The sequence below is a fragment of the Hipposideros armiger genome, unplaced genomic scaffold, assembly GCF_001890085.2.
Source record: "Hipposideros armiger isolate ML-2016 unplaced genomic scaffold, ASM189008v1 scaffold_30, whole genome shotgun sequence".
Lineage (NCBI taxonomy): Eukaryota > Metazoa > Chordata > Mammalia > Chiroptera > Hipposideridae > Hipposideros > Hipposideros armiger.
In genome coordinates, this window is record NW_017731380.1 from 1,099,929 (window position 1) to 1,126,886 (window position 26,958).

The window sequence follows — 26,958 nt, forward strand, 5'->3', positions numbered from 1 at the left end:
TTTGGATTCCCAGTGAGCTTCCGCTCCTTTTGCTTGAAGTTGTATGAATACACCCACACAGGATGCCCCTTTCTCACTGGCGATTAGTAAAATTTAACAACTTTAGAAAGGAGAAACTACTTCAACTAATGAGAGCTGTTTTCAGAGTGTATTCATCAACAGTCGAGAAAAGATAATAATATAATGCTGAGAGACCTCCTGAAGAGCCTCAAGTGAAGGCCAACTCTTGAACCAAATGAAATATTTGTGTGCTTTAGAGAATGCTCTAGTTCCAGTTTAATAGTTTTAGAAAATACATAGGCGCACTTCCAGTTCATACTGGTTTACTTTTTTTTCTTTCCTATATAACCTTTCGTTTAGAATTTGGAGGGTTAAAAAGTTAGCATTGCCTTTTGGGTGTTATGGTGAGGCTTAACTCCATGCTTTAGAGGTACAAATCTTTTTTGCCTTCTTTCCGACCTTAGTTGGTATCTCAAGCTTCAAAAATACATTCTAACACTGGCTGTTCCCCCATTGGGGCAGGCACGAGAAAGGCTCAACACTAGGCATGCTAAGGTGCTTCTTCCTCCCAGCAAAAATATTCTGGGCCCGTGTTGGGGGGGGGGATAAATTGATAACCCATAAATAATAATGGTCAAGTAGTGTCAGGCTCCCTACTGTCTCTGTGTTTTAAGCATAATGGTTAGTTTCTTTGTGGACAAAAGACTTCTGATACAATGATTTAAGCTTCCTCTGAAGCCACATACAAAGCCAATGAAAAAGTGTATCTTTTTGAGGTGAGGGATTATTATGGAAAAAATAGTGGATTCAAAGGCACGGGAGTTTGAGTTGGGTTCTAGCTATTTGAGTGGGTTTGAAGGACTCATTTTCTTTAGACACAGTTTTGTTTTGTCCACACACACAAAAACAATGTTGGATTATGTAATCTTTAAGATTTTGTTATTTCTAAAATAATTATTCTTTGAATTAATTAATAAGTGACAACTCATCATTTGTGTACTGCTTCCAAAGGATATAAGCAAGATCTTTAAAAAACTTATTCATGATATAGCCGTAAACAACAAAAGAAGCATGGACACCCTCCAGGTTATCCAGGTATTCCAGATTCCAAGGAGATATTCAAATGAGGGATACCAGTTCAACATTAAGGAACTCCCTTATCAGGTGCAATACTCTGGAGAAGTGTGAGTGACCTAAAGACAAACAACCTTGTACAGACAGGAAAAGGAAATAACGTGTCTGAGAATTTATACTCCAGTCCTATTTGGGGATTGAGACCTCAGAAAGAAGAGGACTACAATAAAGAGAAAGCTAAAGCTATTTAGTAAACATAAACGTATCATCATTCTGAATATTCTAGTGTTTGCTGCACTTGGAGTGTACTAATTCATCTGAGAGGAACTCTGAGGTTGGAGGAGGTTAGCAATCTAGTTGAAGCTGGTTCTAGAACTGACCTAAGAAAATTGTTTCCTTGTATCCTATTAGTGTTATAAGGTAATGTGTCTTTTAATTTGAGGCCCTCCTTGAATTGTAAGCTCCAACAAGCTTTCGCTAAACAGACTTCATTCACATTCTGAATCTGGTTTTTGTCTCACACATATTAAATTTTACAAAACAGAAAGAAACAATAGAGCTTATTAGGAAAAACTTGTTTTGAATAGTAAATTAAGCTTAATGGAAATAGGCACATGTTTTAGCACGGGTTTTCCCCCCTTTTTTACCAATTGAACATTTACATCTTTTTCAATGTGCTGTGATTTTCCCCTTAAGTCTTAAGCTGGCACCACACACTTCCCAGAGACTTGCATCACTTGTATCTACAGAAGAGAAATCATTGTAATACTGTGGATTCCAAATGCATAGATTTCTAAAAAAAAAAAAAAAAAAAAAAAAAGATTTAAGCAATCACCTCTAAACTGTATTAATCAAATCATTGTGGCATTCTAAGAACCCAAGACAGTGTAAATCAACTGTCAGTTCTGACTGGTTTCAAATTATGCCCCTTTCTTGGAGACTGTTTTCTGTACCTTCAGAGGTACACCTGATTAGATGGTTTGTTACTAAGAGATATGCCCCAGGTGGAGGCATCTTCAAAGCCAATATATTTTCTTTATAACTGGTGTCAAATTGATGTATATATTAAAAAATCTTGGAAAATGATCTCAAAAAGGAAGTAACAGCCCAATGAGCCATATGTTCAGGGAACCTAACAGGTTTCCATTGGGACCAAATTTCACTTCACCTTTTTGTCCTTATGTGCAAATAAAAACTTATCGGTAAATACACCATTAAAACAATCATGCAAATGTGTGCAGTCTAGAGACTGAGAAGAAATTACACTAAACCCCTAACAACCAAGTTGTTGGAAGGTAACAAGTTTGATCAGATATTAAAAATACATAACATAGAATTGAACTCAATTTATTTGAACTCTATAGGTTCACTGCTTCAGAGAGAGATACTTTGCTTCTATAGAATTGGTTAATGAAGAAAAGGCTGATGAATAGTTAATAAATTGCTTAATTTTGATGCTGATGGAGCATCTGAGTCTCCAAGTTTACATTAATAAATGTAAAGTTAATTTTTTTCCCTGTTAGATAGGCTGTTATTTTAACAGATTCAGATGCCAGGGAGTTTTCTAAATGCCAGATGATACTCCAGCACTGGAAAGTCTGTGATGCACTAAGGGCAGAGAGGCCTACTTAGTGGTTTTTCAAACAATGGAAACCAAAAAGCATTAACATTTATTTACAGACAATTCTTTATGTAATGCTTTTAAGAATTCTCCATTTAAAAACTGTTAAACATTCTGTATTATTTTAGTAGGTTCTAACAATTTTACCTTCAGCTATTTATTGTATTGGTATGCCTGAGCATAGTCAAAAAGAAAAAAATGATTCACTGTGTAGTTTTTCATATGATTAGATCAACAATGATGATACAAAATACCAAAATGTACTCGTGATTTTTATTTTGTGTTGCATTTTTATTATGAAACATTACAAACATAAAGGGTAGAGAGCATATCAATGAAATCCTCATGTATATACAAAGCATTATCAAATCTTCACATTTTAAATCAATTTAAAGGAATGATTGGGTGTTTAAAGTTAAGCAAGGGTAAAGGTCAGCAGGAAAAAAATCATATAGCATGGATTATTTTTCAGCTGCTTTCCTTTTCCATTTATGGCTTCTGAGAAGGAAGTTTTATGTTAATTTAGACACCTAGCTAACTAAATAGCAGGGAACCCGGTGAGAAGGGATTGTATTCTCATTCAGTCCAAATTCTTACCAGTTTTCTGTAGCTGTGTTTCTTTTAACCTACTTAAGCCATCAGAACCTTAACGTTTCAATGTGTTTTTAAAAAACTTCTAGGGGTAGTTTATGTAAATCTGTAATAGTAAATGTAGGAATAAAGTGTATTTTAAGCACAAGCTGTAAGCTCAACAATCAGCTTTTAAACTCAAAAAGTAGGAGGAAATTGTATCCAAAACCTCTGGTCGCACAGGTCAGCCTCAACAGGTGTAGGAGACCTTTTCCAGCAGAGACTCAGGTTCTGGTGGATTCTGTCCAGGGGCGGCCAGAGCCCTGCTGTTGTGATCACCTTCTCTCAGGCCAGAGCCCTGAGCCGAGCAGCCAGGCGGGGAGCAATTCTGCCCGAAATGCCCCAGCCAGCTCAGGCTTCCAAGTCTCTGAGGTAGAGAGTGGGGTGGCCGGTTCTTCAAAGGTTTTCTCTTACCCGCCACAGTTTAATGGTGCTTCTTTGGGGGTCCAAAAGCCCCTTGGTCTAGTCTTGGGGTCAGGAGGTTAAGCCTTGGAAGCACAACTAATGCTAAGGCCCTTTGTGTTCCTCTCTGGGCTGACTCGATCGAGTGGCATAGTTCTGGCCTGGTGGGGAACGAAGGGTGCTGGAGTCTGCGGGACTCAACGAGCAAGGGAGACACTTTGCTGGGGGCTGCTCCTAGGAGGGCTGCTGGCAGCGGTAGGCAGGTGAGGTGGCAGCCGCGCTGGGGCCGGGTGGGGGGGCTCTGCCGTCCGTCTAGGGGCCTTCTTTGCCTTTCTGGCCCTGACTCTCTTACGCCCCTGGCCATCCCTCGCTCTTCCTGAATTCGCTTGGCTTCCCGCCAGCTGACCAAGGAGTGCAACCCACCAGCAGAAAGCCAGTGGGCAAGAGAATGCATGTTCCCCGGCCTCTTCTCAAAGACCTGGAACCGAGAGCGCGGGCCATCGGTCAGGCTGGGCCCGGGGCGCACCGGCACTGATGGCGCTCGCCGCGCGCGCGGCCTGGGCCAGAGGCGGGGGCCCGCGGGGGGGGGGAGCGCTGCACGGGGACCCCCAGCCAGACAGGGATGTGGTGACGGTGGCTGGGTTCCACTTGCCACCGGCGGGAAGGACACGCGGGAAAGCGAGGGAGCAGGAAGCGGGCGGCGGCGGCGGCGGGCCTCAGGAAAGGAGGGAGCGCCGCAGGCGGGAGGAGGGAGCGCGGAGGAGGGAGGCCGGGAGGAAGGAGAGAGCGCGGCAGGCAGGCGGAGGGAGGGCTGATTAGCATGCAGCAGCGTTCGCGCGCCCGGCTCCATTGTTTTAACACCTCCCCTCTCCTCCGCGCCAATCTGTCACCGTTCAGCAGGCGAACGCTGCTGCCTCAAATGCTGCTCTTCTCAAATGAGACGGATAATTAGTTGCCCCGCACGAATGCCGCACTCTTCTCACCCCTGATTGCTATCACCTTCTTGCTCCTGGCAGTTTTGACACCTCGTAATCAGCCTGCTGCTTTTCTCTTTTCTTCCCGACTTCTGCTTCCCTCCCCCCATTTCTTCTTATTTCTATTTATTTATTTATTAATTTATTTATTTATTATTTTATTATTTTATAAACGCAATCCTGGATCCTATTTGGACCAGGCCTCCGCGGAGTTAACCTTACGTGTCTATTGCGTGCAACTATATGTAGATATAAAATAGTGTAGGGTGTGAGTCGGGGGCGGGCTTGCAGTTTTGCGGGGAATACTGCTTCCACGCGGAGAGAATTCTCTTCTCCTGAAAGATATTTTTGGGGAAGGAGGAGTTGGGGAGAGTGACGGGAGAGGAGAGTTAGGGGACCTCAATTAATGCTTTAAAGATCTCTTAGAAATTAACAAACTGGGGAGTCTTGGAATCTGCTGTCAGAAGCGTGTTTCCCCCTCTCTCCTCTAACAAGCACTGACAGTCTAATTACTGTGGCTACAAGCAGCTGTCGAGGCAGCAGCCCGGGAGAGAAGGCGCCACAGGCTGGGCGCACCCGGTCGGCTTGGCTGAACCGCCGGAACCTGGCCGGACCCCGGGGAGGATGCAGAGAAGGGCGAGGCCCCGCACCCGAGGGCCCCGCGAGCCGAAGGCGGGCCTAGGCGCCGGCCGACACGCTTATCCTTTCATGTTTATAAAGTCTTTACCTTGAAGGTTAAAAGATGTGAAGGAAAAAGGAGGGGACGTGGGGGAGTGGGAAGAACATCTCCTGAGCTTCCCATCCACCCCTTTTCTATCTCCTCGAGCTCTCCCTCCCGCCCCCCGTGTTGGTAAAATAACCACGCAACCCGGGCTGAGGGGGCGGGGTGAGCCAGGCGGGAGTGTAAGAAAGCAGATGTCCCCGCTGGCAGCAGCCTCAGCCTCCGGGGAAAGCTGCACCGGGGGGCCCTCCCGAGGACATTCACCTCCCACTTCTCAGGCATCCCGCTCACAACTGCCTCGCCTCGGCGGGGGTGGTTTTTTCAGACTCAGCGTTTCGCGTGTGCAGCTTTTTTACCTGGGAGCTGTTCTTACCCGGCCACGCTTAGCAGATGCCAAGAGGCAGCCCCTGCACGACTCAGTAATAAAAGACAGAGGGAGAGACCTGGCTGGTGCCCACTCCACATTTCAAGCTGCAGCCAGCGCCACCCCTGCATTACGGGACAGGAGCCTGTGCGCCAGGCTGCCTCTCCTGTGGCCCAAGAGGGCCTCTGTCCCTCGAAGTTGGAGCGTGAGGTAGCACTGGAACCCAAAAGAAGACAAGAATTCCTTCTTCTAACTAAAGTAGAGGTGGGAAGAGAGTGGACTGGAGAAGAGGGATCCGCGATCCACTAATTTGAGTCACTTTCGGGCTGTAATTTCTTTTGGTTGTCAGCAGGCTAGTAGGTGTCAACTGTGTGAGAGGGACTTTTCCTCTTCTAGAAAAGAAGGAAAAAGAATCCCCTTTCACGAGATAGGTACAGTGGTATATTCTAGCTGGTACATGCTGGGAAGTTTTTATTTTTTAATTTTGTGTGTGTGCGCGCGTGTGGGAGGAGTAAGGGAGAGGGGAGGCTGGGTGGGTGGAGGGGGGGGGCGCAGAGAAGGGAAGAGACTTGGATAATTGTCTAGGCATTTCCATTCAGCCCCAGTGGCAATGAAAGAAAGATGTACATGCCTCAGAACCCTTCACAGTGAATACCTAATAATCGCTATGTCACCTCGGTGAGGAAGACGTCAATGTGATGTGCTTGGCACCCTGAGAAGTTGAGGCGCCCCTCTCATTCTTCCTCAAGTGACGGCTCTTCGCTGTGGCACAGAGGTCTGCTCCAATTCCCTCATCCCAGACACTCAGCTTTTCAAAACCTTTGCTCCAAAGAAGGCTTACATTTCTGTTCTGAGAGTTACAAATCAGTGTGTACTTCATAAAATGGAAGTCATGCCTTAAATTTACATTTTTAAAAATCAGGGGGAAGGGGAGAGAAACCTAAAAGATAAGAATCACAGGGAAGAAAAATGAAAGGGAAGTGTCATTTCAAACAAAATTCTGCAGCTTTCTGAATTTGGTATCTTCTCTCTTAAATGTCTTCCAGTGGCCATCAATCAGGCTGCTAACAATGAATAACAAATTTCTCAACAAGAATGTGAATATTACTAATATAAATTAATAAATATGAATATAGTCTTTACAGAGTTTTAGATTTGCTCCAATTAAATACAAATACGATCTTTAGTAAGTTAGTTTAAAAAGTAATTTAAAAATTCAAAGTGATTACTAGTTGTAATAAAATATCACCAGATCTGGTATCACCCTTCTATCAAGTTACTGGAAAGAAAACATGAATTTTACAAACTTTCCCAAAATGTGATTTATTTCCTTTATATTTTTTACTTTAGGAACAAAGAACACAGTAATGATCACAACATAAGTAACTCTTACTATTTAACTCATTTCATCACATAGCTATACACACAGTAAAAATTAAAACCATGTATATTATTTAAAAAAATAACCTAAAGTGTTCAAATAATTCTACCAGTGATTTTATCACTGGGCAACAAATGTCTTAGGTTTGGTATTTACTTAGATATTTATATTGCCTGTTATTTTCTATTATAGGTTTATTCAAAAAGAATATCACCTATAGCATAAATAATCTAAATTTTTAAATGAAAACAAATGAAAAAACCCTATAAACATTTGACATCACCAAATTCACTATCTCTAACTAGAAATCCAAGCAATAAGCTTAGATATTTGAAACAAACATAAATTATGGTTATATAATTCTGTAAGTCACATACATAATTTTGAATTACAGTAATAAACACTGTAAACATGAATACAATGAATTACAGTTTTGTACAGAATGATCTTTTAAAAGATAAAAGTTACATATAAATTTAGAAAAAATTCAATTAGCTGTGATGTTTTAATAAATGTACTAAGTTTGCCATCAAGTATTTATAGTATTACAAACCCCAAGTCATCATATAGAACTTATTATGTCTATTTTCAAATGCGTCTTAAGTCTCCCCATTAAAGTGTGAATTCAGATGCCGGAGGAAATCCCCCCTGGATGTAATGGATGGTGGGAAAACTGCTTGACAGAATTCACATACTCGAGGTATATGCAGTTCTGAGCCTGTGCCACTTAGTACCGATGATAAGTCCCGGTCTTGATTAGGAAAGGGCTTCCAAACAGGCTGCAGGAAACAAATAAACAAAAATATCTTCATTATTTGTATTTAAAATCAACTTGCATTCCATTTCAAATTCAAGTTTTTTGAATGGGTCATGTACATATATATAAAATTCCCTAATGTGAATGAAAGCAAATTACCTTTCCATAGTTAGCATGAGACATGACTCAATTCTCTTTTCATAAAGGGCACAACTAAACTTTGATTAAGAGTAACTTAAAATACAAAGCCATGCACTTTGTCTTCACATATTTAAAAATCTTCCATCTTAACACGAGCATATTTTAATTCATGTTGTCACAAAGGCAGTAGTTTTGGAACAACAGTCAATAATTGAGACTTTAAAAAAATTAAATTCTATCTTTTCTATTTTACAGTAGAAATCCTAAGGTATAGGGCCTTTATTAATAGAGTACACTGAACACGATGCGTGTGTACATGCATGAAGAGCAATTTAAATTTCACTATTTATAAGCAAATACACAACGAATAAATCATGTAGGAATTAAGTGTTGTTTTGATTTTTGAAAAGAAGTTTTTTCTTTGAAAGTACTATAAAAATTCCATTGATCAGCTGTTTCTTGAAACCCTAAAAATTAAATTAACCATTCAACAAAATCTAACATCGATGCATTCTTTTGATTGCTTATTTTGCTTCTGTTACATAGTGCAGAGTTTGGCCTTCTTTATGCCTTCTTGCAGCTAAGTGAAGTAAGACCTGTCAAATAGTTGCCCAATTAAACAAATATAGAAAATCATAATTCAATAGAACTACCTCCATTATAAGTAGCACATAAATGCCTTTCAATAACTGAATTTATTCTTAAAAAAAACATCTAGAAGGGCAAGAAAAAGCATTTAGTTCCATAGTAGGTGCTCAATAAATATTTGTTGACTGGAATATCTTATTTTCCTAAAATGTTGCAAACCAAATTATTTTTTAAATTTGCTTTCTTACCTTGACATAAGCAAATTACCTTGACACAGTTAAATTCTGATACTTTGAGGAAACTCACCTCAAAAAGTCAACTGAAAGAAACCCTTTTGTGCTCCTATTACTAATGTTTTTAAAGTAACAGCCTAGTCCAACACCTGATATAGTGTTGGTTTTCATTATCTTTCATTCTAGTTAACCAATCATTTACATAAACAGTATACAATGTATTACTAATTGAAGCATTTGGGTTTCTGGGCATCACTGTCTTCTTATAAACATTTTACTGGACAGCTGTGTACAGTTGGTGTAAATATACAAAGTCTGTCTAAGCACTGAGATACATTCAATTATTAGTACAGAGGGCTTATAATAACACTGACTCAATTCATTTTGTAAGAAGTGGTACATTTATTATAAGAAATAGTAATATTTAAAATATATATTTTGAAATTTGGGGTAAAACAATTTTTAGAAAAATATTTCTTCCATGATAAAAGAAAAGCAGTAATAGTGAGTGTTTAAGCAAAAACCTAGTTAGTTAATTAGATTTAAATTTTACCGCTTGCAGTTTAAACAAAAAGTACAATTGATTAAATATGCACAACTCTAATGGGATATTGATATAGATATAAATAAAAGATTATGTTAAAATAATTCTTATTAAAGATGTATAAAATAATAAGAAACAGACTTAGAAGCAACTCAGCTTCTAAATTCGGTGAGCCAATCTGCAAATTTATCTTCAAAGTCCATATTTATCCTTCTCTATATAGGATCTATTTGTTCAGATTTGATCTCATAGAATTCAGCTGGGACCCTATTCACTGACTCAGCAAAAGTAGGAAGAAAAGAAAATTACATAGAGCAAAAATAAGCTGATACATTTTAGATTTGTAATGACAGCTGAATGTATAAAAAAAATATTAAGTAGTAATGATTAATAAAAAGTAAAAATCTGAAATATGTAATCATAATTTCACTACTCTTTGTTATCAACTCAAGAATTTTGTATTTATTATAATAGCTTTATTAATATAAATAAAATAGCAAAATATTTTTAAAAAACCCATTGTAAGAAATATTCTTTCAATCCTAAACTGTAACATGGCCTTAAAAACAAGTTAATTTTGCCTTTTCTGCCAAAATATCAATTATCTAACCTTATGCCCCATGTCTTGTGACAGCTCAACACCAATTCTCCTGCATTTTTTAAGCTGAATACTTTTCCATCAAGTTGTAATCACATACCAGCTGTTTCCTTTGCCGTGGCATAGAAAGCAAATGCACAATGCAGGGTGCCATCTACTGAAACATGAATGCACAGACTAACTAGTAAAAGAACAAGCAAGGGATATAATGGAGAAAAAAGTACCAAGCATTAGAACTGATGCACTTCACAGCTCCACAGGAATTCTACTTGCAATAAATGAAATTATTTAATTTGCCTCATTTAGTAGTAACTATAACTGAGACTATGATGTGAAATAAGGTACAATGTAGGCAACGAGTAAGTTTATAATTAAAGCATATTGTCAGGAATGCCTTCTTTCCCCACTACTAAAATATACCACAGCTTGACTATTGTCGCCACTGTATGCTGATTTAAAAGTCTGCAGCCTATGAGGTAACTTATAAAGCCAAAGGCTATTCATCAAGATGTTTAAGGCAAAGAGAAATCAAACAAATGTGTGCAAGTTATAGACATTTACACCAATCTGTGTTTTCATCAGTTTCTGTTTATTGTAACAATTATATATTTTCATTTGCCTGCAGGCATTAAAAAAATTTTTTTTAACGAAAAGAATCATCCTGTGATAGGACATAAATAAAAGGGATGGTAGGAGTGGACTGGGGGCTGTAAGTTGTCTGGGAGCGTTAGGAACATTAGATTATTTGATTAAAGCCATACATATGCAGAGATTATTTAAAAAATATTTAGGCTTCATGTTTAGTGCTAGGTTAGAAACTAAAACCAAAACCAAAACCAAACCTTACAGATCTATGTACTATATCACTGATAATGTGATAGCACTGCATTATTAGTTGAAAGACAGGTCACTTATTTTGAGAAACAGGAATATACGTGTGGTTACTTATGAAACTTCATGCATTCCTGTAAAGATGAATATGATCTACACAAACTTTTTAATAGAAAAATGCCATTTGTTTCACAGTATGAAATTTAATAAAGAATCCTATTATAACACTGATGGTGAGTAAAAGAGCTTTGAATAAGGGACAAAGAATGTGGCACATACTAGATATGGATAAGGCTTCCATGTATTTTAAAATGTGCCATAAATTTTAAGGTACTTTATAATATGGCTTTACCATATTCATCTTTTATAATTTCATGTCTTTTTTTATAGGGCTTGGATCTTTTACTGAGAGCTTAACTTTGGCTAGTCATTACTTTAAAAAAGATGTCTGATAACCTGAAAGAGACGCATATCTCTGCATGTCTGGCAAAATGTGTGTTCGCACATAATATATTTGTTAATGCAAAACAGTTACCTGCTGTGGTCCTCGGATAGCTTTTCCTGGGGAATCAAGTGAAGGAAAAGGTGCATCAGACAGGTCCTGCAGCTGGAATGTATTTACATACAATGCATTATGGTCTCCAGGTGGCAAACACGGGCCTCTATCGAGGGTTGTCCTGATACAAGTGTTCCCAAGATCTGAAGGTTTTGTTTTGTCAGTTGTTTTAAGGTTTTGTATAGCTGAAGCTATGGGGTCAATTCTCGGCATGTGAAATAAAGAGTCTTCTGTTGTAACTAAGTTTCCTGGATTGTCTCTGAGTTCCATATTACATTTATCCTGGCGCGCAGTGTCAGCTGCGGCAGGAACAGGGACGGTGGGTCTTTCTGGAGTGCTATGTAAGAAAGTAGAGTCACTGTCCACGGGTGGAAACTTGACATTGAATTTAGAAAGTGATTCTAAAGAGGTGTCTTCCTCATCTCTGCCCAGTCCTCTTGGTGTGACAGATGTGATGCTTGGTGCACCTCTATTTATATCATCTTTAGCCTGAGGCTTAAACAGCACTTCTTGTTTATCTGGTTTATCTGTACACTGTATAGGCACCGAGCACTGTGTTTCTACAGGGAAAAGAACACAAAAGGAAAACAGTCACCTTCCAATCATTCTCAACAATCTGAATGTTCAATTAGCTTTGGAAAGATGAGTATTATTTTTCAAAATTTTTTTTATAGCAACTGACCACAATCGGGAGTTTTTACATTTGCTACTATCTTACACAGAGATATCAGCATCTCCAGCTGGGGAACTAGAATGCAGCTTATTAGTTGCAGTTTAACTGCTTTGTCTTTTCCCAGGTCTTTTGCTGTAAGCTTTGTATCTTGTTCACAGCTCTACTGCTCCACACTTAAAAAAACATTTGCTTGTAGTGTATACATTTAAACATTTTGTCAGTAATGAAAGCTGCAACTGTGAGCTTGCTTAGACAAATAAGTTGTTAAAAGGGAAAATCCTTACTAGGCGCATAGAAATATATGTGTGTGTGTGTGTGTGTGTGTGTGTGTATAAATAAATAAAACATGTTAAGAATCTATATGAATTAGGTAATTTATTTCCCCTAATATCACTGTGTGACAAAGTATATCACCAATCATTTAGCCACTGTCTACTCTGAATAATCTATGTGAGGGAGTGGTGGTAGTGTGGGTTGGGGAAAAAGAAGACTGTGGAGGCAAAAGAGGGATGAAAGTTTGGGATGTGTGTTCAGAAAATTATGTGAATATATGATTCTCTCATCTTACATATATATAAAAAAAAGGCCTCTGTAGATAACAGGTAGATATCAGGTATATACTAGGGACGCTGTAGCTCATTTATCTATTGGGTCGTTGGAAAAGTCATGATGCATGTTTGCAACAGATGGCATTAGTTCATTTTTGGAAGTACTACAGTCATTCACATCTATGTTATTGCTATGTCATTTGACAGCTGACAGTTCTAGCTTCATTCTAAAAAAAAAAATTGAGCGATTTGGTTGTTTTGGAGATTTTACAACAAGTTGAAGATGGAAGACCAAACTGCGCATTTTTGCCATATTTTTACTTCCATAAAGTGAAGAACGCATGTCAAGCTTGTGAAAAGTTGCATAAAGTTTACAGTGACAATGCTCTACAAGAATGTCAGTGCCAACGATGGTTTACGAAATTCCGTGCTGGTGATTTTGATCTCAACGATGCTCCTTGGTCAGGGAGGCCCACCGAGGTTTATGATGACAAAATAAAGGCATTGATCAAGTCAAACCCACGTTACACGACACAAGAGATTGCAGAAACACTGAACATCCATCATTCAAGCGTTCACGACCGCTTGAAGAAGCTGGGATACGTAAGCAAGCTCGATATTTGGATTCCGCATGAACTCAAAGAAGTTCATTTGACGGCGCGCATAAACATCTGCAATATGCTCATTAAACGTGAGGAAAATGATCCTTTTTTGAAGTGACTGATAACTGGTGATGAGAAGTAGATTGTTTACAACATTGTGGTGCGCAAATGGTCTTGGTCCTGACGTGATGGTTCACCTCAAATGACATCGAAAGCAGACATTCATCAGAGGAAGGTTATGCTCTCAGTGTGGTGGGATTTTAAAGGTGTTGTGTTTTTCAAGCTCCTACCAAGGAACCAAACAAACAATTCGAATATGTACTGTCAGCAATTGGACAGTTTGAGCGAATCCATCATCCAGAAACATCCAGAGCTTGTTAATTGTAAAGGAGTTGTGTTCCATTGTGACAACATGAGACCACACACGTTTGATCACCCATCAAAAATTATTGGAGGGGCCGGCCGAGTGGCTCAGTTGGTTAAGAGCTCGCTCAAGAGTTTGAGCTCTGAGCAACAGCGGTTCGAGTCCAGCCCGAGCTGAGCAGCCGCTGAGCTACCAACAGGTGGCAGGATGGCTCAGCTAAAAAAAAAAAAATTATTGGAGCTTGGGGCTGGCCGAGTGGCGCGTTGGTTAAGAGCTGGCTTGGGACGCCAAAAGGCCCCAGTTCGGATCTCACATATGAGGGCCAGTGACACTGCCCTCTACAGCTAAGATGCTGAACAACAGCTCAACCTGGAGCTGGGCTGCCGTGAGTCACTGGGGACGGTGTAGGCTGCAGCCCCTGCTGCAGTGGGTTGCCATGGGCTACCGTATGTAGCCAGCAGCCAGCGTGAGCGGCCAGCAGCCGCTGTGAGCGGTAGTCTAGAAGCCAGCGACTGATCTGCCTCACCCAGGAAGAGCGCAATGATGGTGCCAACTTGGGCCAGTGAAGCAACATCCCCCACTAGACTGAAGAACAAAAGGACAGCAACTTGTCTGTTCCCCTTCCCCCAATTCCCCAATAAAAATCTTAAAAAAAAAAAATTATTGGAGCTTGGATGGGATGTGTTGCCACACCCATCATACTCGCCTGACCTTGTACCATCAGACTTCCACTTGTTTTACTCTCTTCAAAACTCCTTGCATGGTATAATGTTCAATTCCAACATGGCTGTAAATCAGCACCTTGTTCAGTTTTTTGCAAATAAAGACAGGTCCTTCTATGAACGAGGAATTATGAAGCTCACTGAAAGATGGCAAAAGGTTATCGAACAAAACAGGTAATATATCATTAATTGATCTTTGTTCTTTATATAAATAAATGACCTTTAAAAAACAGACAAAATACATCATGACTTTTCCGACAACCCTCGGGTTTGAGGCGAATCATCACATTGGGACCAAGACTGTTTGAGCACCATACTGTTGTAAACAATCCACTTCTCATCACCAGTTATTAGTCACTTCAAAAAAGGATTGTTTTCCTCACATTTAATGAGCATATTGCAGATGTTTACATGCACCGTCAAATGAACTTCTTTTGAGTTCATGCGGAACCCAAATATCGAGCTTGCTAACGTATCCCAGCTTCTTCAGGTGGTTGTGAACGCTTGAATGATGGATGTTCAAAGTTTCTGCAATCTCTTGTGTCGTGTAATGTGGATTTGACTTGATCAATGGCTTTATCGATGGGCCTCCCTGACCAAGGAGTGTTGTTGAGGTCAAAATCACCAGCATGGAATTTCGTGAACCACCGTTGGCACTGATGATCTTGTAGAGCATTGTCACCGTAAACTTTACGCAACTTTTCACAAGCTTGACGCGCATTCTTCGCTTTATGGAAGTAAAACTGTAAAATATGGCAAAAATGCGCAGTTTGGTCTTCCATCTTCAACTTGTTGTAAAATCTCCAAAACTCAACCAAATCGCTCAATTTTGTTTAGAATGAAGCTAGAACTGTCAGCTGTCAAATGACATAGCAATAACATAGATGTGAATGACTCTAGTACTTCCAAAAATGAACTAGTGCCATCTGTTGAAAACATGCGTCATGACTTTTCCGACAACCCAATATTACAATAGCCTCTGACCTGCTTCCTTTACTCTAATTTATCTCATAGTCAATCCATTGTCTACAAATCTGGTCGTGTTACCTTCCTAAGAAAAACCTTTTCATGGATTTCCAAGGCCCTCGGCCCTCAGTCATATAAAACTGTTCATGATTGGCTCCTGGTCACCTCTCCATGCTCTCACTGCTCACCATCCCTGTTTCACTCCTTCCTCCAGCTATAATAAACTTTGGTAGCATTCTCCAAAATAGCCACGGTCTCTTGTCTTTGGGCCTTTGCACATGCTGTGCAGACTGCCTGAAGTGTACCCTCCCACCACTCTTTGCCTAACTCTTATTTGTTCTTCATTTCTTGGCTTAAACATTAATTTCTCTGGATGGCTCTCTAGCTTCCCAAGACTGGTTCAGCAGGAGTCTTGAGTGCTCTGCGGACTAAACAGTTGGCATTGTATTTGTAAGCATACCTTTCTTTCTCCCATTAAAGTAGGTTTCTTAAGGCCCTAAACTAATACTTTGTTTTCCACTTATCTCCAATACCCTGCCCAGTGCCTGGCACATAGTATGCTCTCAATAAATGCATTCTGAATGAATCTATGTTCTTTTCCCTATAGAGCTTAGTATAATAATCTACATTTACTAGATAATTCAGGACTAGGAATGGTACAGTAATTGAGAACAAGCTCAATTAATTGTTTAGCAGGATTTTTTTGTCCTCTGCAATTCTTAAAGTCCATTAACTCTCAAGTAGTCATTTTCCTGGTAGTAGATTTAAGAGTGGTAAGAAAGCCTATAAAATAGCCAGAAAAACCAACTGTTGATGCACCCAAATTCTGTAACACCTGAGAATGAAGAAACACTTATCAAAATGATCTTCACAAGGAGGAGAGGGTGAATGTGGAAGAATCTGCTGCTGCTGATAATGACAACGATTATCGTTAATAGCATGTTTCTGTGCCAGGCACTATTATAATCATTGTATGTGCATTAATTCATTTAATACTCAAAATAATCATGTGATAGGCACATTATCCCCACTTGATGTATATTGAAACCAAGACACGGAGGGGTAGTTCCAAGGCTGCATAGCTAGTGGATGAGTGGTAGGTCAGGCACAGGAGCCCAGGCAGGCTAATTGTAGAGTCTGTGCTCTGAACCATTATGCTAATTTGAACATGATGGTTTCTGTACATAGAGTCCACAAAATGACAGAAATGTGCTTTGAGTTTCTTTTCCAGTAGTTGACCGATCCTCCCTGTGAAAAAAACATGGAAAACGCAAACAGCTGTAATAAAGCAGATATTTTCTTTCAGGATAGCTGGCTGGCATACCTTGGCTACATTAAAATTTTCTGAGTTAATCTGCTCAATCAATGGGAGTTACTATCTACCCCCTCACCCCACCCCACCCAAAAAAGGCTACTAGAAATCCAGTCTTAGAAAACTTAAAACTCAAACGAGGTGCTGTAAGCACTTGTCATCCGAACACTATGCCAAGAAACATGATCAGGTGAGCAAACTGCTTTTCTATTTTGTTTATTTCAAGGAAACTTAATTTTGCAAGGAAAAACAGTAAAATGTGAAACACTTTTAGATTTCCAAATTTTAAGTACAGGTTGTCCATTTCAACTACTTTACAATTTAATTACCTTGTATATTGACAAAAGAAAAAGATTTGATGGTTGTTTGCAATCTCTAATCCTATATTCTTTTCTCCTGATCTCCACTGGAATAGGACCCTCTTTTATAAACCAAATACTGCTTTTTTTTGAAGCCACGTTTGCTTTTACATACATTTTGTCTTTATCCCATCTCAAGGCTATTATATGTGGATGAGAAGAAAAAAGAAAGTAATAAAAAGGAAATGTACAATTCTACTAACTCAGCAATTTTCATGAATTATATCTGTTTATTTAAAAGTAAAAATCAAATTTTAACAACAACAAAAAACATAGGGACAATAATGTTAAGTATACTTTTCCCAGATGTATTTTGCAAATAACCGTTGAAATAGTCCCTTTATATTTTTATTCAATGTAGCGTTCATCCTTAAAAATACCTATTGCCTAGGCATCTTTTTCCAAAATACTTCTTTTTCTTTCTTTTCCCTTTTGATCTACTACTGTCAGAAGCATAATATTTGATATTTTGGTTTCTGTTTGTACCCAGCAAAACCTCACTGGATTCTGTAGCCAACAAGTCTAAAACATTTCAAGAATAATGTGGTATTTATTATTTGTGACAGTTAATATAAAGCATAAGAAAAAAGAAAAATGTTAGGAAGCAGTTTTAGTGGGGAAGAAATTGAAGTCAAACAATCAGTGTTCTAGTTGACAGATACAGACTTAGATTTAGGTTTGTGCAATTTAAAAATGGTCAAAGTATTAAGCCATTGATAATGGAGTAGGGCCAATGAATACATCACCATCCCAATGTTTTGATAAGATGCTGATGTTCAAAAAAGCATGTTTATGAATTCTAGGTACTACATCTCTAGAGCTAGTATATTTTAAATAAAAATAATTATTTTACTTCACAAGTACTCAGTGTCTTTGTTCGGCACAAAAAATCAATCTGTAATGAAAATGACAAAAATTATGAGGGAAAAATGAGAGTTCTTGTTGGAGAGGTAAGAGGAAGGGAGCAGAAGCAATAAATTGTGTGTCTACAAAGATTGTTTTGTTTTTCCAACACCACACTGTGTGCTTTTTCTGAAAATAAAATGGCAGTAGTAAGAAAAAAAATGAATTTACACTATAAAATAATTTGTAAATAGCCTACATATAAGAGATATAAGGAATGGAAAGTGATCTTTAACTAAAGGGGTGTTAGCACTGCTGCATCATCTTTCAGAGTAAAAACTGTAAATCACATTTCTTGCGAATTTTATGCAGAGTATCTCAAATCACAAGGGTAAAGGAGAATTTATCATAAGTGATCGGTTTACCTTCTTTTTGTTTACAGAAGTGCTTCGTAACCAGGTTTAATCCTGAGTATTATGCTATTCATATGGAACTACTGATGCAAACACCAGGAAGAGTCTGGGGTTTTAGAGAAGGGAGGGCTTTTAAAAAATACACTGTTAACACGTGTAAAACAGATGTTCACTTTAAGTTATTTTTTATACTAAATTTGTATTTTGTGCCTCCAACAGAACTGGCCTTGTGAAATGTGTAATGTTTATTTCTGGAACCAAATTACAACAGTCTATCCATAGTGTTCAATTAATTTTCAGGCAGAAGTTAAAAACAAACCTGACTTTATAACTTTCTTAGCTCATATATGATAGTGCAGCTTCAAGGTTGCTTACTAACATTTTAATTAATGTTTAGTAAGACCCCCAAATAGCAACTGAAAACTTTTGAGAGATACATCCTGTATTTATTTTGTATTTTTTCCAAGGTGAAACTGCTCATTAAATTACGTCATTCAATTCAATCTATATAGTACCACACAATAAAGAGAGATGGGAAAAAGCCAATAATTATCTAATGTAATACATTACACAACTTAAACAGCACTTGCCCATTATAAAGTGGTGTGAGGTACAAGCTGCAGATCCTTAGCACTTAATAAGCATTTAGAAATATTTTCACAATCAAAAAGAAATCAATTTCAACCAATAAACTTAATATTACATTAAATCAAGCCTTACCATTTGCAGTGGCTGGTATATTAAGTTTGCTTAAGTGGTCTTTCTGTGCTTTTGCTAGCATGCATATTCTATGAAATTCTTCTTTCAGATCCCAGAAAGTCTTCTCTAGATAACTGCTAAAAATAAACCAATATTTAAAAATGTAAGGCTATATATTCAAATATTTAAAAATCAATTAAACTTACATAGCCCTTTTTTTGTGTACCACAAAATAATTATTGAAAGATTTTAACTTTAGTTAAAATATATTTTAAATTCCTAGAAAATGTTCAAAAAATTTCTAATGTTTGGAGAGCCAGATGAAAAATTAAAAGTTCTAATACATGTATGTAGTGCAGACTAGCATATCTACTTATTCATATATGTCACTTATGCTGGCTCTCTCATTCTCACATTAGGAATTTCACTGTATTGACTTTGTTCACTGTAAGCATCTTAAGTAGAAGAAAATTTAATATTCTTCACTTGGATGAGGTCACATTAAGAGCTATCTGTGTAAAACAATGTGACCATAATACTTAGTTTATTGAAATATTAGAGCTTCAGAGAATTCAGTTTTTAGACCCATTTCTGTTGTTATTAACTCTATGACTTATTTAGGTCGTTTTAACATGGAGGAGCCTTGGGTTGGTCTCTTCTAGTTCTAAGAGACTGCTATTTTCTTACAATTGCTAAAATTTAAAAATATGTACATAAGAATGTATTTCAATATTTATAATTTTTAGAGTTGGCAAAAAAAAAATACAGAACTACCTTTCATGGAATAAAGGCATGCCAAGACTCCTTGGTGAAGTTTCTTTTCTAGGAGAAGAAACTTCTTGTCTTCTTTCCTTAAAGATACAAAGTGATTATCACTTTAAATTGCTTCTAAACTCAAATGAGAATGGTTTAATAGAAAACACAATGAAAAATTTATATTCCTCATTGAAAAATAAGTTTAGGTAGCTTACAGATATATTTATATGTGTGTATATATATGTATACATATATATACACACATATATAGCACAATAGATTTTTTTTTAAATGAGAACAATTAGGGAAATAGAAAAATGAAGGTAGAATAATAGGATGAAGATATGAATATGCCTGGTAACTTCTTCAATTACTATTTTCAATACTGATAATTCAAGGAATTTTCTCAAATTCACATATTGATCAAAATTGCTACTCTGATCACCAGTAGCACCTGATATGACCAGAAACTTTAGGGAAAAAAATCTATTTCTGTGTTTGTGCCTCTTTTCCATTATTGGCTTAAACATTTAAATCAATGTTTCTGTATTTTGTTAGAGATCTTTTGCTGAGGAATGCAGCTGTATTAGAGGAAGAAAACCAAGCTACAGTCCTTAGCATTTAACAAGCATTTTAAAGACAGTACCAATTAAGAATTTAAGCTGCTTTAACACAAGTTCTTGCCTTTCACTCCCACCCTGTGGCTTACACTGGTATTACACTCATTCTGACATTTAAAAGTCAACAATGAAAAGCATGGTAATCAACTACATGGTTTAGATTAAAAAAAAATCTTCACTATACCTAGAAAGCTCTGTTTACCTTATAAAGCTATAAATCGACAAATTCAAAGATTTTAGGAAATTCTAATATTATACTCTCATAAATTATAATTCAGCGGAAACTGTATAGGTCTTATATGAGTTCAAATTGAAACCAGTGGACATTTATATTTTGTAACTTTTTAGATTTTATTCACTTAAGGCCATCATAGCTATTTTTTTTTTTTAGCTGAGCCATCCTGCCACCTGTTAGCAGCTCAGCTTGGGTGGGGCTCGAACCGCTGTTGCTTAAAGCTTGTACTCTTTTTTAAAAAAGATTTTTACTGGGGAATTAGGAGATGGGAACAGCGCTGGGGAATTGGGGGAAGGGGAACAGACAATTGCTGTCCTTTTGTTCTTCAGTCTAGTTGTGGAGGACGTTGCTTCACTGGCGCAAGTTGGCACAATCATTGCGCTCTTCCCGGGCGAGGCAGATCAGTCGCCGGCTTCTGGATGGCAGCTCTCAGCGGCTGCTGGCTACATACGGTAGCCCATGGCATCCCACTGCAGCAGGGGCTGCAGCCTATGCTGCTGCCGGTGACTCACTGCAGCCCAGCACCAGGTTGAGCTGTTGTTCAGCATCTTAGCTGTAGAGGGCAGTGTCACTGGCCCTCATATGTGGGATCTGAACTGGGGCCCTCTGGCGTCCCAAGCCAGCTCTTAACCAATGCGCCACTCAGCCCTCCCCATTGCAGCTATTATTAAAATGAGTGATTTTACCTCATTGTTTCTTATCATCTGAGTACATCTCCTTTTAATCTTGCTGTTTGAAAAGTTCTTTCAATTTCTTAGGAGTCTATTTGTTCTTTATTAAGACTTGATTCCTGTTTGCTTTTCTTAAAATTAACATATTTTCCAATGTATTTCAGTTTATTGCTATACTTTTCCAGTTTTTTCTAATATAGCTTTTCTAATATTCATTCTAACATAATACAGTATTTTCTAAATACCAGTGCTTAACATTTTTAAAGTATTTTATAGTAATTAATAAAAGAAAATCCTGGCAACCCAAACAATTTGTGATTTTATAGCTGATGTTGTTAAGCTACGGTAAAATAAAGATAATTTGCTGCTGCAAACTTTTCATTTGACAAACATTTAGGCCATGTCTTCTGGATTACAACTGCTTTATTGGACTTATAAAATAGCAGTCACATCAGAAGACATTTTCACATTCACAGTTTGTTTTTAAAAGTGGTAGACAAAGTTTTTCTTTAGTGTTATGTGCAATTAGAACACTCAATGGCTTTTAGTGTGGACTAGGAAGAAAGGCAACATTTTATTTATTTTTTATTTTTTTAGCTGAGTCATCCTGCCACCTGTTGGCAGCTCAGCGGCAGCTCAGCTCAGGCCGTGAATTGAACCAGCAACCCTGTTGCTCAGAGCTTGCTCTCTTGAGCAAGCTCTTAACCAACTGAGTCACTCGGCCAGCCCCGAAAGGCAACATTTTAAATCTAGCCAACCATTCAGGATGCTATAAGTATGAAGACGAACCTTTAAAAGATTATATTAAATCTGTATCAACAGAGGTAATATTAGGAGAATAGAAACATTTGACAATTTAATATATTAAACAAATCATAATAAGTAAATTAAATGGAATGATTAATCTCTTAAATTTACTATTAGAAATTCTCAATATGAAAATTTATTAGGAGCTAGAAAGAACCAAAAAAAGAAGTACTCTGTAATTTTTAGTCTAAAAATGAAGACAGTTACGGAATGTGATAAAGACTATTCCAATTTTCAAAGTACTGATTTTGACATAAACTAGGAATGACTGCTTCTGATGTTAAAGAAACTATAAAAACTAAGGAGTCAGGGGGAGGAGGTGAAGGAAAAGGTAGGAAAAGAATGATGATAAACCTTTGTTTGGCTTGGCAAATAACATGTCAACTTATTTCTGTCATGTTTATGTTTGATTACTGGTATGGGTGAATTTATGTGGAAAAGATCCTTGGATTTACTGGTAAGGGAGTAAAGGGAAGACACATTTTTTGAGGAATTTCTAGTAAGTATCTAAGGTCTTCACCTTCTTTGGGGCTAGAAGTACAGCTCTGGTTATTATTATTTAGCTCTGCTTACTGTTATTATTACTAAAGAAAAGTATTAGGAATTGTACTAAGCAATATATTGCATCTTCTGTCATTCATACCAAATAAATCTGTTGATGTATTAATATTTTGAATAAAAATTTTAGGTCTCCAGTATTCCACAAAAAAATTTCCAAAAGGGACCTATTAACATGTTGGTTCCAAAAACCAAAAACACAAGCAGTTCTCTGACAGACATTTTGAAGTAGGGTTTATCTAGAAAAGATGCATCACAATGCTGTTTTCCAATTTAGCAATCTGACACATCTTTCTGAAAATAATCATTTAATTTTTCAAAGGATTTAGGATTATTGTAGTCAATGGCAACTCCAACACTTTTCCCAGAAACTCAAACTTTCCTTTCAATGCTAAATTATCTTACTTAATGATGACTACACAGTTTGCTGAGCATCCCAGAGAGTGAGTAAACATTAGAAGAGATAACTTGTATTTTTTTTTTCTCTTCTCAAAATTATCCCAGTGGATACCATGCTGCAGGGAGCTGAAGTTATTGCAACTTTAAATAAAAAAGCAAGGGAACTTTGAACATTATATTTTAGGAGATTTTAAACGTTAAATCATTCAACAAATGAACTTATCTTGAGGTACTAAAACTTAAAATACTTAACATTATAAACTGTTCCAAGTACTAGTTTGGAAATGCCGAACTTGTGGAATGAATACTGAAATAAGAGTTTTACACGTCGTACTTTTCATTTACACTTCCAGTATGGCGCTGGATAAATCATTCCACTAAATCATTAAGATAAACCCATTTGAAACAGTTGGAAGATGTTGTGAAATGATTCCTTAAATTTCCTTTTATGTGAAATGGGAGAATTTTGTTTCAGTATATGTAAATCAAGTTAAGCTTAATATATGTAAATCAATTTATCCATCTCATAGATGAGTATTATACAAAAAATATGTGTTCATCAAAGGCTATTTGAATAAGCAATGCTATTTAAGGAGAAAAAACAAAAAGGCTGATATTTCACTAGTTCAAAGCCAGGTTTATTCTTAAGGCAAAGGTAACAGAAAATATTTTTGTGTTGGAGTGCAGGATCTGTTGGATATCAACATCGCAAAGAAAGAAATGTGTATTTTCCTGAATGCCTGCCTTTTAAAATATTTGATACTAAAAGTGAAAGTATTTATTCCTTTTATAGACCAATTTGAAAAACACAGAAATGATTCACAACAGTCAAGATATGGATTCAACCTAAGTGTCTATCAGTGAATGAATGGATAAACAAAATGTGGTATATATGTACAATAGGATATTTTTTATATAGGAATATTTTAAGATTGAATATATCAACCGTAAAAAAAAAGAAATCCTGTCATCCAAGGCCACATGGATGAACCTGAAGGATATTATGCTATGCAAAATAAGCCAGACACAGAAAAACAAATACTGCATGATCTCACCTGTATGTGGAATCTAAAAAAGTCAAATTCACAAAAGCAGAGAATAGAATGGTGGTTGCCAGGGCCTGGAGTGTGGGGAAATGGGGAGATGTTGGTCAAAGAGGACAAAGTTTCAGTTATGTGGGATAAATAAGATCTGGAGATCTAAAGGGCAGCATTGGAGACTATAGTTAATAGTACTATATTGTACACTTGGAATTTGCTAAGAGAGTAAATCTTAAATGTTTTCATCACATTAAAAAAAGATAGCTATGTGAAGTGATATATTAATTAGATTGACAGTGATAAGTAATTTCATAGTGTGTATATATATATATATACATATACACATATATATATATATATATATATATATATATATAAAATCATGTACACTGTAAATATATACAATTTTTATTTGTCAATTATACTTCCATAAAGCTGGAGGGAAAAAAAGAAATGTGATGAAAAATTTTAATTCAGAATGTTTTTTCTTAAAAATATTAAGCAACTAAAGTCAGCAAATTAAATTGTGTTATGAAACTTCTGAAGATAATACTAAACTCAAAACAATGTATATTTTCTCATATGGAAAACGTCTAAACTTTAAAGGCCAATACTGAATATGGGTGGTAAGTGGTCAATAATATGTATTTGAACAATAGCAATGACAATCACTTTATTCCAGTGTTCATATCAAAGACTGCCTCTAAACTTTAGTTGAGATCCTTGCATGCAAAAGGAATGTTTATTTTTAGGTAGCTTAGGCACCCGAGTGTAGCTAATATTTGATTTTGTTTCTAGATAAGGCTCAATAGAATTATCCTTTTAAATAAGAGAACTATGCTCCTTTCTGGAACAATATAAACCAAGAAATAAACTGAGGTGAGATGGGATTAATTAGTAAAGGGAATATAAACTGTGGAATAGTCATAAATACTAGCTTGATAAAATTTACTATGGTAAAAGGAAAAAAATGAGCAGTGGAAAAAGAAACTGAAAATAAGGATTCACTTATAACTTAGATTTTTGGAACTAAGAATGAAATGTTAAAGGAGAATCAGGTTGAATATTTCCTAACCAGTTTTAGATACACTGAGACAAAGATGTTATGGTTAAATTCAAGCATCGACTATGGTTGAATTAGGGAGAAAGTGAGAAAAGGGCTGAGACATGAGATTAAAGTAGAAACAGAAAATACAAAAAAGAGATTTGATAACAATAACTATAAAAGCATAGTAACAGGAAAGTTTGAGGACAAAAGGTAAATTTAAAAAATACAAGGAAATTGTATTTATAAGAGTTTATGGCCATGTGAAATCTACGGTTCTCACCCTCCTTAACATTACTGAAAATTTAGCAAAGCAAGAGGAACACAAATCCTAGGAGCCTTGTCTGCTCTGCGTGATACAGTGCGAGGCAAACCCACTGCCAGTTCGGGAACAATTCCAGGGCAAAATGGGATCCATCCCAGAGTTCTGAAGGAAGTGGCAAGAAAATAAACAATATAAAAATAAAATTAAATACTCCAATTACTTCCAAGTTCTTTATAGGGTTCTGGTTTAATGTAAATCCCAAAAAAATCTCTTATCAGTTCAATGCTACAATAAAACATTCTTTTTAAAAAAAATTAAAATCCTTTACCAGTACTGCTACAATTACTATCATTTCAATTCTATGAAGTTAATTTGAAGCAGAGTGAGAATAATACTTTCCCACTGTCTGCCTTTGAGTCTTTCATTCTGTATCAGATTCCTTTTGCACGGTTTTCTGAGTTTATTTTCTTAATGGGAAGAAAGATCTAATTGTGGGGATGCCTTTTTATGCAAAATAGAAGTGAATAAATTAAATGACCAATTGAAAAAAAATAAGGTTTCCTGTTAGCCCCTCATTGCTTCTCCAAACAGTACATTTGAAACGAACTGATTTGGGAAAATCCTTTCCATTAACTACAAATTTTGTTACACCATTATCATGGTGAACAGAAAATATATTCATGAAAGTAGATATTATTTAAGTAATTTGCATGTATTATTTCACTTAATCTACATAATCTTGTGAATTATGTATTTGACTCTGATTTTAAAGTTTGCTAGAGTAAGTAAGGCTGTGGAGAGGTCAAATAGCTGCAATTGGAACCCACACTCTTAACTTCTCAGGCATAGGGCTTGGCTACTAGAGAAGTGAAGTAGGACAGTTACCTAGCATGGTGAGGTAGTTATAGAAGGGTGATATTTACACATTACACCAATGCAAAACAATTTTCAGATTCTAAAACCTGTCTGTCATACAACAAATATATTTCTTACTGAGGAGCAGTTATACGCCAAGTTTTGCTGTTTAAATATTGCCTGGGGAAAAAAACCCTTTGGTATGGTTTTTATTTTGTGCCCAAGACTGTACAAGTAGAAATTTACATCCAAAAATAACAGAAAGATTTCTCAAGTTCTGCCACACCAGTTCACTTTTCGACATAGGCAATGTGCCAATAGTTTCTTAACCAAAATTTCACAGTCTATGTATTTCTCAAACTTGCTATTAGAAGTTAACCATTCAACAGCATGACAATGGAGTATCTTACTGTTAAATCTATCCTTTCAAAACCTTAACTCCTTTCCTTGCCTCCCTAACTATCTCCTAATAGAAGAGCAGGAATAGTTACAGTAGCTGATTTAAAATCCTTGTCCTACAATGTCAATATCTGGATCATCTCAGGGTTGGTATCTGTTCCCTTGAAAATGGGTCATATTTTCTTGACTCTCCATATATTGAATAATTTTGGACTGTACCCTTAACATGGTGAATATTATGCTGTGGAGACATTACATGGTGCTGAAGGGAGCTGATGTGTTTGCAGGCAATTAAGTTGGTTAGGCTCAAACTCCAAACTGTCTCTCCTTTGAAGAACAGCCGCTCACATCTCGGTTCAGTCCTTCAAGCCTCTGGCTATCTATCCCCTGGA

The 26,958-nt window shown here is 37.1% G+C and overlaps 1 protein-coding gene and 1 long non-coding RNA gene across 7 annotated transcripts in view; one reads left to right on the plus strand and one right to left on the minus strand.

The window, feature by feature from the left end:
* The window catches only part of LOC109379877 (uncharacterized), a 28,740-nt gene extending 8,304 nt beyond the window's left edge, over nt 1–20,436 (plus strand). The window contains exon 3 of the long non-coding RNA XR_002123301.1: nt 20,233–20,436. This is a non-coding gene — a long non-coding RNA (uncharacterized LOC109379877). The remainder of the gene's footprint in view (nt 1–20,232) is intronic.
* Nucleotides 7,077–26,958, minus strand: part of TANK (TRAF family member associated NFKB activator) — a 79,215-nt gene continuing 59,333 nt past the window's right edge. For 5 of the 6 annotated variants that reach the window (XM_019636881.1, XM_019636880.1, XM_019636878.1 and 2 more), the window contains exons 5-8: nt 19,691–19,767; nt 18,938–19,053; nt 11,395–11,975; nt 7,077–7,946 (exon numbers count right to left, since the gene is read on the minus strand). In XM_019636881.1, the coding sequence (XP_019492426.1) occupies nt 7,767–7,946; nt 11,395–11,975; nt 18,938–19,053; nt 19,691–19,767 (954 nt within the window). In that variant the 3' untranslated portion in view covers nt 7,077–7,766. The remainder of the gene's footprint in view (nt 7,947–11,394; nt 11,976–18,937; nt 19,054–19,690; nt 19,768–26,958) is intronic. The other variant, XM_019636883.1, reaches the window with a different exon arrangement.